This window comes from Cervus canadensis, chromosome 14, assembly GCF_019320065.1.
Source record: "Cervus canadensis isolate Bull #8, Minnesota chromosome 14, ASM1932006v1, whole genome shotgun sequence".
Taxonomy (NCBI): domain Eukaryota; kingdom Metazoa; phylum Chordata; class Mammalia; order Artiodactyla; family Cervidae; genus Cervus; species Cervus canadensis.
This window is the reverse complement of record NC_057399.1, coordinates 20288368-20302931: the sequence shown is the minus strand read 5'-3', so window position 1 is coordinate 20302931 and position 14564 is coordinate 20288368. Positions and strand designations below refer to the sequence as shown.

The following is a 14564-nucleotide window of genomic DNA, read 5'->3' as shown; positions in this document are numbered from 1 at the left end:
TTTTGAACTGTGGTGTTGGAGAAGGCTCTTGAGAGTCCCTTGGACTGCAAGGAGATCCAACCAGTCCATCCTAAAGGAGATCAGTCCTGGGTGTTCATTGGAAGGACTGATGTTGAAGCTGAAACTCCAATACTTTGGCCACCTGAAGTGAAGAGCTGACTCATTGGAAAAGACCCTGATGCTGGGAAAGATTGAGGGCAGGAGGAGAAGGGGATGAGAGAGAGTGAAATGGTTGGATGGCATCACCGACTCGATGGACATGGGTTTGGGTGGACTCCGGGAATTGGTGATGGACAGGAAGGCCTGGTGTGCTGCGGTTCATGGGGTTGCAAAGAGTTGGACACGACTGACCGACTGAACTGAACTCTGCATAGAAGTTAAATAAGCAGAGTGACAATGTATAGCTTTGACAGACTCCTTTCTCAATTTTGAACCATTCTGTTGTTTCATGTCTGCTTTTAGCTCATGCTTCTTTATTTGCATATAGATTTCTCAGGAAACAGGTAAGGTGGTCTGGTATTCCCATCTCTTTAAGAATTTTCCACAGTTTATTGTGATCCACACAGTCAAAGGCTTTAGCAGTCAATGAAGCAGATGTGTTTGTGGAATTCCCTTGCTTTGTCTATGATTCTTGGACTCATAGAGTGTGTAGCCTTTTCAGATTGGCTTCCATCACTTAGCAGTACATGTTTAAGCTTCCGCCATGTCTTTTCATAACTTGGTAGCTCAAAAAAAATCACTGAATAATTTTCCATGTTATAGATGTACCGCAGTTATTTATTCATCTATTGAAGGACCTCTTAATTGCTTCCAGTTTTTGGCAATTATGAATAAAGCTGCTATAAAGATTCACATGCCTGGTTTTATGTGTATACACTGTTCAATATGGGTAAATAGCCAGGAGTGTGATTGCTGGGTTGAATGATCAGCTTATATTTAGCTTTGTAAGAAACTGCCAAACTGTCTGCCAAAGTGATTGTCCCTTTTTTGCATACTTGGAGCTCACTGAGTCTCTTGGATATTTGGGTTAATTTTTTTATAGTCAAATTTGGAATATTTCAGCCATTATTCATTTTTTTTCTGGAGATACCACACTCCGTGACTTCAGGATATACTATAAAGCTATAGTAATCAAAACCACATGGCACAGGCTCAAAGACAGACACATGGATCAGTGGAACAGAGAGCCTGGAAATAAACCCACATACTTACGGTTAATCTATGACAGAGGAGGCAAGAATTTATAATGGAGAACAGTCTCTTCAGTGAATGTTGTTGGAAAAAGTGGATCAGTTCAGTTCAGTCGCTCAGTCGTGTCCGACTCTTTGTGACCCCATGAATCACAGCACGCCAGGCCTCCCTGTCCATCACCAGCTCCCGGAGTTTATTCAAACTCATGCCCATCGAGTCAGTGATGCCATCCAGTCATCTCATCCTCTGTCGTCCCCTTCTCCTCCTGCCCCCAATCCCTCCCAGCATCAGGGTCTTTTCCAATGAGTCAACTCTTCGCATGAGGTGGCCAAAGTATTGGAGTTTCACCTTCAGCATCAGTCTTTCCAATAAACACCCAGGACTGATCTCCTTTAGGATGGACTGCTTGCATCTCCTTGCAGTCCAAGGGACTCTCAAGAGTCTTCTCTAACACCACAGTTCAAAAGCATCAATTTTTCGGTTCTCAGCTTTCTTCACAGTCCAACTCTCATATCCATACATGACCACTGGAAAAACCATAGCCTTGACCAGACGGACCTTTGTAGGCGAAGTAATGTCTCTGCTTTTTAATATGCTGTCTAGGTTGGTCATAACTTTCCTTCCAAGGACTAAGTGTCTTTTAATTTCATGGCAGCAGTCACCATCCACAGTGATTTTGGAGCCCAAAAAAATAAAGTCTGACACTGTTTCCACTGACTCCCCATCTATTTCCCATGAGGTGATGGGACCAGATGCAATGATCTTAGTTTTCTGAATGTTGAGCTTTAAGCCAACTTTTTCACTCTCCTCTTTCATTTTCATCAAGAGGCTTTTCAGTTCCTCTTCAGTTTCTGCCATAAGGGTGGTGTCATCTGCATATCTGAGGTTATTGATATTTCTCCCAGCAATCTTGATTCCAGCTTGTGCTTCTTCCAGCCCAGTGTTTCTCATGATGTACTCTGCATATAAGTGGATAGCTATATATAAAAGAACAAGATTAGAAGACTGTTTCTTCATACCATATACAAAAGTATACTCAACATAGATTAAGACCTAAATGTAAGATCTGAAACCATAAAACTCCTAGTAGAGAACATTCAGAAAATACTCCAATAAAAATTATAGCAATATTTTTTGGGAACTGTTCCTAGGGTAAAAGGAATTAAGATAAAAATAAACAATGGGACCTAATTGTAAACTTGAAAGCTCTTTGCACAGCAAATGAAACCATTGGACAAGACAAAAAGACAACCTGCTGAATGGGAGAAAGTGTTTGCTAATGACATGACCAATAAGAAGTTATTACCTAAAATATATAAACAGCTCATACAATGCAATATAAATAAAACCAAACAATTCAGTCACAAAATGGGCAGAAGATATGAATAGACACTTTTCCAGAATAGACATACAGATGGCCAACAGCCATGTGAAAAAAATGCTCTATATCCCTAATCATCAGCGAAATGCAAATCAAAACCACAATGAGATATTACCTCATACCGGTCAGAATTGCTGTCATCAAAAATCTACAAATAATAGGTGTTGGTGAGGATGTGGAGAGAAGGGAGTCTTAGTATGATGTTGGTGGAAATGTCAGTTGGTGCAGTCACTATGTGATGGTGCACAACAGTGTGGACATTCCTCAAAAATCTAAAAATAGAATTAGCATCTGATTCAACAGTTCTTTTACTGGATATATCTCAGAATAAAATGAAAGCACTAATTTGAAAAGATACATGCACCCCAGGATTCATATTAGTGTTAATTACAATAGCCAAGATATGGAAAGAAACTAAATTTTATGGAATATTACCCAGCCATAAAAAATGAAATGCTGCCATTTGAAACAATGTGGATGGACCTAGAGAGTATTATGCTTAATGAAATAAGTCATGCAGAGAAAAACAAGACTTTGTTATTAGTTTTATGTGGAATCTAAAAAAATAAATCAATATAAAAAACAGTGTAGAAACAGCCTCACAGATACAGAGAACAAACTGATAATTACCAGTAGGGAGAAGGCAGAAGAAGAGGAGCAAAAATAGGTATACGGAATTAACAGACACAAACTATTATATCTAAAATAAGTAAACAACAAGGATATATTGTACAGCACAGGAAAATATAGTTATCATTGTGCAGTTACTTTAAATGGAGCATAATATATAAAATATTGAATCACTGTGTTGTACACCTAAAACTCATAAAACAACTATACTTAAGTAAAAATTGGAAAAAGTCAAATTTGGAAAGTTTTCAGCCATTATTCACATTTTGTCTTCACCCTCCCCCATGCATGAACGCAGCCCCCTCTTAGCATCGCTGACTCATTGGGTTTAAGTTTGAGCAAACTCCGAGAGACAGTGGAAGCCAGAGGAGCCTGGTATGCTCCAATCCGTAGGGATGCGAAGGGATCAGACACGACTTAGCAACTGAACAACAACAACTTTCTTCCTTATCTCGCATCCTCTGCTCCACGTTCTTTCTGACATTCCTGTTATGCATTTGCTGATGTGCTTAATGTTTTCTCACAGATCTCTGAAGCTCCGTCCTCTTTCTTTCTTCTTTTCTCCTTTTGTACCTCAGACTGTGGACTCTCACTTGACCTTTCCTCATTTCCACTTATTCCTTCTGTGGAAGGAATACCTGCTGTGAGCCCCTCTAGTCAGTTTTTCAATTCTTTTGTTATACTTTCTATATAATCAGTTCTATTGGTTCTTTCTTATAACTTCTGTTTTGTTTTTTTTTTTAATTGAAATTCTCAGTTTGGTTAAATACCTTTCTCATTGCTGTTCTGTTGCTCAGCCGTGTCCAACTATTGGCGATCCCATGGACTGCAGCACGCCAGGCCTCCCAGTCCATCACCCACTCCCAGAGTTTACTCAAACTCATGTCCACTGAGTCAGTGATGCTATCCAACTATCTCATCCTCTGTTGTCCCCTTCTTCTGCCCTCTGTCTTTCCCAGTATCAGGGTCTTTCCCAGTGAGTCAGCTCTTTGCATCAGGTGGCCAGAGTAATGGAGCTTCAGCTTCAGCATCAGTCATTCCAATGAATATTCAGGGTTGATTTCCTTTAGGATTGACTGGTTTGATCTCCTTGCATTACTCTCAAGAGTCTTCTCCAACACCATAGTTCGAAAGCATCAGTTCTTTGGCTCAGCGTTCTTTATGGTCCAGTTCTTCCATCTGTATGTGACTACTGGAAAAACCATAGCCTTGACTAGACGGACCTTTGTTGGCAAAGTAATGGCTCTGCTTTTTAATATGCTGTCTAAGTTGGTCATAGCTTTTCTTTAATGAGCAAGCATCTTTTAATTTCATGGCTGCAGTCACTATCTGCAGTGATTTTTGGAGCCCAAGAAAATAGTCTGTCACTGTTTCCATTTTTTTCCCATTTATTTGCCATGAAGTGATGTAACTGGATGCCATGATCTTAGTTTTTTGAATGTTGTTTTAAGCCAGCTTTTTCACTACCTTCTTTTACCTTCATCAAGAGGCTCTTTGGTTCCTCTTCACTTTCTGCCATAAGGGTGGTGTTATCTGCACATCTGAGGTTATTTGATATTTCTCCCGGCAGTCTTGATTCCAGCTTGTGCTTCATCCAGCTCTGCATATCTCATGATGTAATCTGCATATAAGTTAACTAAGCAGGGTGACCATATACAGCCTTGATGTAGCAGTAGTAATGTCAGTTGCTAATTTGCAACCCCATGGACTGTAGCCCACCAGGCTCCTTTGTCCATGGGATTCTCCAGGCAAGAATACTGGGGTAGATTGTCATTCTGTTTTCCAGAGGATCTTCCTGACCCAGGGATCAAACCCAGGTCTCCTGCACTGCAGGCAGATTCTTTACCATCTGAGCTCCAGGGAAGTCAAACCAGTTGTTGTTCTGTGTCTGGTTCTAACTGTTGCTTCTTGATCTGCATACAGATTTCTCAGGAGGCGGGTAAGGTGGTCTGGCATTCCCATCTCTTTAAGAATTTTCCATGATTTGTTGTGATCCTCACAGTCAAAGCATAGTCAGTGAAGCAGAAGTAGATGTTTTCCTGGAATTCTCTTGGTTTTTCTGTGATCCAGCAGATGTTGGCAATTTGATCTCTGGTTCTTCTGCCTTTTCTAAATCCAGCTTGAACATCTGGAAGTTCTTGGTTCATATATAGTTGAAACCTAACTTGGAGATTTTGAGCATGACCTTGATAGCATGTGAAATGACTGTAATTGTGCAGTAGTTTGAACATTCTTTGGCATTGCCCTTCTTTGGGATTGGAATGAAAACTGAGCTTTTCCAGTCCTGTGGCCATGCTGAGTTCTCCAAATTTGGTGGCATATTGAGTGCAGCACTTTAATAGAATCATCTTTTAGGATTTGAAATAGGTCAGCTGGAATTCCATTACCTCTGCTAGCTTTGTTCGTAGTGATGCTTTCTAAGGCCCACTGGACTTTGCACTCCAGGATGTCTGACTCTAGGCAAGTGATCACACCATCGTGGTTATCCAGATCATTGAGATCTCTTTTTGTATAGTTCTTCTGTGTATTCTTGCCATCTCTTCTTAATATCTTCTGCTTCTGTTAGGTTCATGCTGTTTCTGTCCTTTATTGTGCCCATTTTTGGGTGAAATGTTTCCTTGGTATCTCTAATTTTCTTGAAGAGATCTCTAGTCTTTCCCATTCTATTGTTTTCCTCTATTTCTTTGCATTGTTCACTTAGGAAGGTTTTCTTAAGTTTCCTTACTTTGCGATTCTTTGGAACTCTGCCTTCAGATGGGTGTATCTTTCCTTTTCTCCTTTGTCTTTCACTTCTCTTCTTTTCTCAGCTATTTGTAAAGTCTCCTCAGACAGCCATTTTGCCTTTTTGCATTTCTTTTTCTTGTGGATAATGTTGATCACTACCTCCTGTACAATGTCATGAACCTCCGTCCATAATTCTTCAGGCTCTTTATCAGATCTAATCCCTTGAATCTCTTTGTCACTTCCACTGTATAATCATAAGGGATTTGATTTAGGTCATATCTGAATGGCCTAGTGGTTTTCCCTACTGTCTTCAATTTAAAGTCTGAGTTTTACAATAAGGAGTTCATGATCTGAGCCATAGTCCATTCCTGGTCTTGTTTTTGCTGACTGTGTAGAGCTTCTCCATTTTCTATTACAAAGAATATAATCAGTCTGATTTCAGTATTGACCATCAGGTGATGTCCATGTAGAGAGTCTTCTCTTCTATTGTTGTACCAGGGTGTTTGCTATAACCATTGCATTCTCTTGGCAAAATTCTCTTAGCCTTTGCCCTGCTTCATTTTGTACTCCAAGTCCAAACTTCCGTGTTACTCCAGGTATCTCTTGACTTCCTCCTTTTGCATTCCAGTCCCCTGTGATGAAAAGGACATCATTTTTTGGTGTTAGTTCTAGAAGGTCTTGTAGGTCATCATAGAACCATTCAGCTTCTTCAGCCTTAGTGGTTGGGGCATAATGGTTGGGGATGTCTTAATGGTTAAGATGCTTACATATTTTAACAGTATCTCTGAATGTTGCTTTCCATTAAAGATTTGGAATGGGGTAATAGACAAGACAGTTGAAAGAAGATGAGATAAGCAACTAATTCAGCTGCAGGATTGTCTTCAGTGGGCCAGTGAGCACTGGAAATTCTCACAGCAGGCATAAAGTATGTTGACTTTTCCAATCATATAGGACTATTAAGCTGTTCCTTAGGTACACATTTTGGGAAATGCTACCAGAGTTTTCTTTTAAAAAGTTCAAGCTAAATTGCAGGATGTCTTCAAACCTTTAAAATGTTTATCCACAAATACAGAGTTAAAAAAAAAAGACTGGAGAGAAGAAAATTTTAAAAGAGAGACATCAAGTAGTCATCATTTTGAAGAAAAAAGTGAATATGATCAGCCATCATTTTGAAGAAAAAAGTGAATATGTCGAATTAATGGATCAGTATGCTTTATGAGTGTGTGTGTATACTTACATGGGCGTATGTATCTCTTCAAAAATTTTTCTTTTTGTTTCACATTTTTTTTTTTTTTTAAAAAGACTCATGGGACATAACACCACTGCTGGATGCCTGGTACATTTAAGAAACCTGACTGCATAAGAAGCACTCTACATGGGCACAGGATGTTACCTGAAATCGGAGAACTAATTCATCCTGACTTTTCTTGATTTTAAATGGTAAAGTCTAAGTACTTTTGTAATATTATTCTGTACTAATGATGGTCAATTATTTTTATGGTCAATATTCACAAATTATTTCCTAATTAAGTGTTAAAAAATTGTAGTGCTAATTCTGGTGTTAAAAATTTTTCAAATCTCTATAAATCTGGTTTTGAGAGAGTTGACAGTATTTGATTTTCTTTGTTAGAACCAGTTGCCAAGTAATAAAATTGACTTTTGAAAATGAAACAGCATCTGTATGTTTGTAAACATTTTCCATAATAAAAATGGATTAGGCTCCTGGAATTTGAATGCAGACAGAGAGTCTTTCATAAGTTACAATTTGCATACAAGTGTTGTTTTTCAGCAAGGCTTAACTATTATAACCTGTTATAACCAGTGCAGGAAATACAAAGCTGTTTCTCTATTGTGGGTCGTGTATATTTTCTCTTCCTGTGGTGCCTGGTATGGAATTGAACAAAGTGAGGTCAACCCAGAACAGTTCTAAATCTGACCTGCTTTCACCTGAAACTTTCTGTTCCACTTTGAAAATCCAGTTGACCTGCTTTTCCTTCAGAGATTCTTAGCAGCCACAGTCATTTCTGAACGTCTCCTTAAGTGCACCCCATTCCTAAGTTGATGAAGAGTAGAATGGATCTGATCTCTTCAAATATCTGGGGCTGCTGATGCCAACTGATGGACATTAATGGATGTGTCTGGAGAAACCCAGATTAGTAATAATTTCTAGGCAAGTGATGCTAATTACCACTGGCCAAGGATCAAAAACTCACCAACTGAGACTTCCCTGGTGGTCCAGTGGTTAAGACTCCATGCTTCTACTCAGGGGGTGCAGTTCAATCTAAGATCCCACATGCTATGCAATACAACCAAAGAAAAACAAAAAGCAACAATAACCCCTCCTCCCCTGCAAAATAAACACCAAAACTCACCAGCTATGGAGAATTCAATAATTATAGCCTATAGGTCTTCAACTGTATTTTGCACCTCAATATACCTGAGAGGTAAAGTGTTGATTATAGGATATCCTAGCATATCCTTGTACTCAACTTTTTAAAAAAGATAATCTGGCATTAATACTAGAGATGATGGGTATCCTTTAACACTTTTCTCGGATTGACCCACTTTGTTTTTGTCTTCTGACCTCGTAGCAAAGAGGACAGTTTTTGAATCTGATGAGAAGATGTCGTAAAAGATTCTATTTATATATGTGTGTGTACCCTTTCTATTTTTCTCTTAGTGCTATCGTCCATTTCAAGATGCCTTTGCACTTTTGATAAATGCAAACTGACAAATCTCCACACCACGACAGAGAGGAAATCAGTACTGCTTGAAGCCTGAAAGACTACCCTTAATAAAGCCAAGTCCCCAGTTGTTGAAATGCTGAGGAAGTTGTGGAGGAGGAAACTTTTTTCTTATCCCACTAAATACTACTTCTTATTTCTTGCTTTTTCGCTGGTCACATTCACTGTTTTAAGAATTCATCAAAAGCCTGAATTTGTAAATTTTGGACATTTGGAGCTGTTTGAAGAGAATCCTAGTAGTAATATTAATTGCACCAAAATTCTACAGGGTGATGTAGATGAAATCCAAAAGGTGAAGCTTGAGACTCTAACAGTGAAATTTAAGAAGCGCACTCGATGGACAAACTATGACTACATAAACATGACTGGTGATTGTGCTTCTTTCATCAAGAAGCGCAAATATATTATAGAACCACTTAGTAAAGAAGAGGCGGAGTTTCCAATAGCATATTCTATAGTGGTTCATCACAAAATTGAAATGCTTGACAGGCTCCTGAGGGCCATCTACATGCCTCAGAATTTCTATTGTATTCATGTGGACACAAAATCAGAGGACTCGTTTTTGGCTGCAGCTGTGGGCGTGGCATCCTGCTTCAGTAATGTCTTTGTCGCCAGTCAGCTGGAGAGCGTGGTGTATGCGTCCTGGAGCCGGGTTCAGGCTGACCTTAACTGCATGCAGGACCTCTCCAGGATGAATGCAGACTGGAAGTACCTGATAAATCTCTGCGGAATGGATTTTCCTATTAAAACCAACCTGGAAATTGTCAGGAAGCTCAAGTTGTTGATGGGTGAGAACAACCTAGAAACGGAGAGAATGCCATCCCATAAAAAAGAAAGGTGGAAAAAGCATTATGAAGTCGTGAATGGAAAGCTGACCAACACGGGAACTGACAAAATACATCCACCTCTTGAAACACCTCTGTTTTCGGGAAGTGCCTATTTTGTGGTCAGTAGGGAATATGTGGAGTATGTGCTCCAGAACCAAAATATCCAAAAGTTTATGGAGTGGGCCAAAGACACATACAGCCCTGACGAATATCTCTGGGCCACTATTCAGAGGATCCCCGAAGTCCCAGGGTCACTGTCCTTAAGCCATAAGTACGACACGTCTGACATGCAGGCGATTGCCAGGTTTGTTAAATGGCAGTACTTTGAAGGAGACGTTTCCAAGGGCGCCCCCTACCCGCCGTGCGGCGGCGTCCACGTGCGCTCCGTGTGCGTTTTCGGAGCTGGTGACTTGAACTGGATGTTGCGCGTGCACCATTTGTTTGCCAACAAGTTCGACCCGGACATCGACCTCTTTGCCATCCAGTGTTTGGATGAGCATCTGAGGCATAAAGCCCTGGAGACGTTGAAACCCTGAACGCTGTAGGCAGTTTTAGAAATACTAATAAGGAGGCAGGAGATCTACCCCCATCTGATGCTTCCACCTCCAGAATCCAACTGGATTCTTCAAGCCAGAGAAGCGACATGCTTTCTGCAGAGCAGGGTCGGTTAGAAAGGTTGTATTCTTAAGCCTGGACTTACAGTTAATGAGAGACTCGGGCAGGTTGCAAGGCATTGTAGGGGAAGGTAGCTGGGGAAGAGGCTGAAGGCAAGCTAGCCTTTTAAAGAGCTCAGGGACTTAAAAAACTTTTAAGATTTGACTTGTGCCAAAATTACTTGGAAGAGCTTTAAATATGACGGGTTTTCCTGATTTGAATAGATTTATAGCAATAACCCAGTCGGGATATAATTTATCTTGTAGATTATGTTTGTTGAAAAAGAAATTTGGCTTTAATCGAAATGATCTTTGTAAATGATTGACTTTCTGCTGTTACTTTGAGCTATGTTGTGTATCTATATATGCCATCTCAGGGAACTTGAAAAAACGGGCTTGACTGAATGTGAATCTTTCTCATTTTCGCTTTTAACAATGTATATGTGTTTTTAAAAGAAAAAAAGAAACAATTTCTAGTTTAGTTGATTCTGTGAATCATCTTAGGTTACTTAAGAAGCTAAGGTATCTTGGGTTGTTATAGTGTCTACAGAGTAACACTAAATTTTTTCAAATATGTCTCTCTTGTCCTCCAGTCTCCCCACACCCTGCTATCCATCTGTATATAAACTAGTTTTCATAGTGACCCATGTTACAGCCTCAGTTCTCTTATGTTTGGTAGTAATTGACCTGTAGAACTAAGATAGGGTGAAGAGTCATGTGTAGACAATTTCTAATGAGTGTTAAAAAGCACCAATCTGTACTATCCCCAGAAATTAAGGATATTGCTCTTTGGATCAGCTGTGTCCATGCTCCAGACTCTTGCATCTAGCTGCCACTTCTGTCACCCTTAGAAAGGAACTGGCTTCCCCACTTCTTGTTTCTTCAAGTTACCGGCCCACTGGTTAGTCCTCAGCTCTTTCATTGTAAGTTCCCTTCTCTCTCAGAACCTATGAGGAGGGGAAAGACGTGCTATTGTACCACCTACTGTGCTTGAAGGCCTGGGAATCCTAAAGGGGAACATTAGGTTTGGGACAGATTGTCTCAGTATTGATATTATTTTTAGCATATAGTTTTTACTCTACTTTTCACCAAAAGAGAGATTTGTGGTTGCTATTGCTATCTCATGTCTAAAAGTAAATGAAGATATTTAAAAAAGCACCAACTTGCACTTTTTCTAAGGTGATAGCATTCAGCCAAAGATCTAACAGGACATAGGAAGTTTTTATCATGAGATGTCAAAAAGTTTTACCTGAGATGTCAAAAAAATTAAATCCATGAACTTTATTGTTAAAACTTAGCCAACTTAAATAGTATATGGGAAGTTCATAATATCACACAGTGTTCAGGCATTCAGCTGAGAAAACATTTTATTCCATGGAGTTAGGAAACAGTTTTATCTTATGGAGAGATTTGTTACACCGACCCTCCTGAATGGAAGTTTCACACTTTGGGAGACTATCATTTGTAAATGTGCAAATCAGTGGATTGCTCTGGTTTGCATGATTTAACATGGCAGCCAATGTTGGACCAAGAAAAATATACCCGCATTGAAAATTCAAGACATGATGTCAGTGAAGGCATTGTATGCGTAGCGTTCTGTCTCTGTTGACTTCTAAACCAACTTGTTCTTTTAATGCATGTTGCGTGTCTCTCTCATGCTCTCTTTTAGAAGAAAAGTTTTACCTGTAAGTTAGGCCTTTTTAAAAAAAAAAAAAAAGAATTCTAGAACTCATGATTTTCAGTGACATACTTCATGTCTATGTCTTGTGTTTTCTTAACTTCAGTCATGGTGTCTTGACTACTGTACTATAGACATTTTCACTTTTAATTTTGAATATTTACAAAGTTACAGGAAAGTTAAAGGTAATGGTACAGTGAACATTATATAACCTTCACCTGGACTCACTGGTTGTTACCTTCATGCCTGTGTGCTTTCAACTGTATGGATTTTTGAATTTAACAAAATTGAAAATTGAAAGTTAAAAAAGTTTATAAATATCTAAAGTTATCACTCATAGCACTGCTCTTATTGTAGTGTGACTAAATCTTATTCACGTTTAAATTGGCAGCTTTGAGGGATTTTTTTTCTCCCCATAGACATAAAAACAATGATTTTAGAATCCATTTCTCCAAGCCCCACTCTAAAACTGTGGACCCACCATCTTTTATGAAACTGTGGTAACTTTTCTTTCTAGAAAGGTTACTTACTTAAAGGTGTCTGAATATTACCCTATTGCTAATAGCTTTACAGGGATTATATAGCCATTAGGACTTTTAATTTTATGCTTTTCAACATAACTTAAATTTATACTAGTGGGACAAACAACTGGAAGAGTCAAGAAGATAGTTTCGAAAGGAAACCCATACTAGATTCAGGAGGAGCAAAATTGTAAGTTCTTAAAAAAAAAAAGGAAATGTAAGTTCTTTGGGAAAGGTATATTACTTAAATTCCTATATGTCAGTTATTAAACACTAATTTCTTTTACTGTCATTTAAGGTCTCTTATAGGGAATTATTAGAAATCGTGTTCCCAAATAAATCCTTAAACGTACAGAAACTGCAGTTTTTTAAATGGAAGTATTCTAGTTAATGAAGTGCTGATCAAGATTCATGTTAAGAATAAGAATTAACAAAAATAGTTCTTCCTTGACAGGTGATTACCTAGGCTTTTCTCAGACCATGGTAAGCCACCACTCAGCCTTGAAAATCAACTACTATTGTCTCTAAACATGTGTTGATATTTGTGTCATTCGAGTACAATTTACTTAGATGAAAGAACATATGTGGATTTTCCTTGTAGTCATTTGGGGGAGGAGGAAGCCATGTTTTACTTCATTTCACCAGTAGAGTAAACTGACCTGAACTTTTTTAGTTGGCTTAGAAAAGTAAAAATCATTTCTCATTATGGTAAAAATAAATCAGTAAATGCAAGACTTTTCATGACACATGTGGTTACTGTGGGTTTTACTCTCTTGAATAAGAGTGTGACTGAATGCATTTGGAAGTAGGCATATCACCATTAAAATCAGCTATTCAGAAACTGGGGCCTTGTCTCCACAAGTTAGTCTTATTTTGTTAGCTACATAAGTTACTATTTTTTGTTAGCTACCAGCACCCCAATATTAAATTTAGTAGTTGGATCTGATAGTTTGTAACCAACAACTGTTTTGTGTGAGTAGTTATTCAAAGCATAAAATTTAATTCTTAGGCAGAAATGTCTGAGAGAGGGTGCGGTTATGGTAAAAAGAGTAACACAGTTTATGCCAAAAGAGCTACACAGGGAACTTTAGAAGGATGCAGTTTAATAGCCAGTGTTGCTTTCTGGGCATCACTAGCTTCAGCTTATATCTGCTGAGGAAGCTTAGGTCTGCTGAGCAACAGTGACCATAAATACTAACAGGTCGTTACTTGCTGCGGTCTGAATGTGGAGAGCACGCCAGAGGGAAGAGGGAAGTCCCCCCTCTCCCCGAGTATTGAGTGCCAGCTCCAGGTGTCTCCTCACCTGATCTGGTAAACCCTTCTGCGTTCTCTTCATGAGTGTCCCTCAGTCATGTCTGACTCTTGGCAACCCCGTGAACTGTAGCCCAACCAGGCTTCTCTGCCCATGGAATTCTCCAGGCAAGAATACTGGAGTGGGTTGCGATTCCCTTCTCCAGGGGATCTTCCTGACGCCAGAATCGAACCCAGGGACTCCTGCATTGTAGGCAGATTCTTAACCGTCTGAGCCATCAGGCTGACTCTGGGTGCTCTTTAGCCCCATTTTATTATTTAATTGGAGTGTAATTTCTTTACAATGGTTGTGTTCGTTTCTGCTGTACAATGAAGTGAATCAGCTCTATGTATACAAAATCTTTAGCCTCATTTTAGATGAAGCAGACTCTACAATGTGGCACAGTTGATTAACCTCAGCTCTTTCTTGAAAGCTTGAGAGCTTTATGTATCCTTTTTAAGTCTGCTTGTCAAGGATTTAATTTTAATATATGCTTAAAGTGCTCAGAGCTTGTCATCAGAATATTGATTTACTGTTTTTCAGTGTAATAAAACCCAAACTAGAAATGAGTTATAAGTATTGGGAAAGAAAAGGCTGTTTTCATTAGTGCAGATGATAGTCCAAGTTGAATGCTCAGAAATCTGGACTTGAAATTAATAAGACGTTAGCAAATACTGCCACACATACAAAAACCAGTTTTTCCATTTTCAAGCAAAAAAAAAGTTGTTTTAAGATGTAAGGGGAATAGGTTATCTTTGATCATGGCAAGAAGCTCAAACTTAAGATATGTGTGGGACCTAATGAATAAAATACTTCTGTAGATTAAAAAAAATTTTGCTCCTAGCTGGTAAATGTTTTAAATATGTCCGTTCTGCCCAGATTAATCCATCATTCAAATATAAGTGCAGTGTCATAATCTCAAAG

At 39.0% G+C, this 14564-nt stretch overlaps 1 protein-coding gene across 9 annotated transcripts in view; it reads left to right on the top strand.

The window, feature by feature from the left end:
• Nucleotides 1-13081, top strand: part of GCNT1 (glucosaminyl (N-acetyl) transferase 1) — a 51126-nt gene extending 38045 nt beyond the window's left edge. For all 9 annotated transcript variants that reach the window (XM_043486580.1, XM_043486579.1, XM_043486584.1 and 6 more), the window contains 2 exons: nt 7229-7366; nt 8607-13081. In XM_043486580.1, coding sequence (XP_043342515.1) covers nt 8747-10033 — 1287 coding nt within the window. In that variant the 5' untranslated portion in view covers nt 7229-7366; nt 8607-8746 and the 3' untranslated portion in view covers nt 10034-13081. The remainder of the gene's footprint in view (nt 1-7228; nt 7367-8606) is intronic.
• Nucleotides 13082-14564: the final 1483 nt, after the last annotated feature.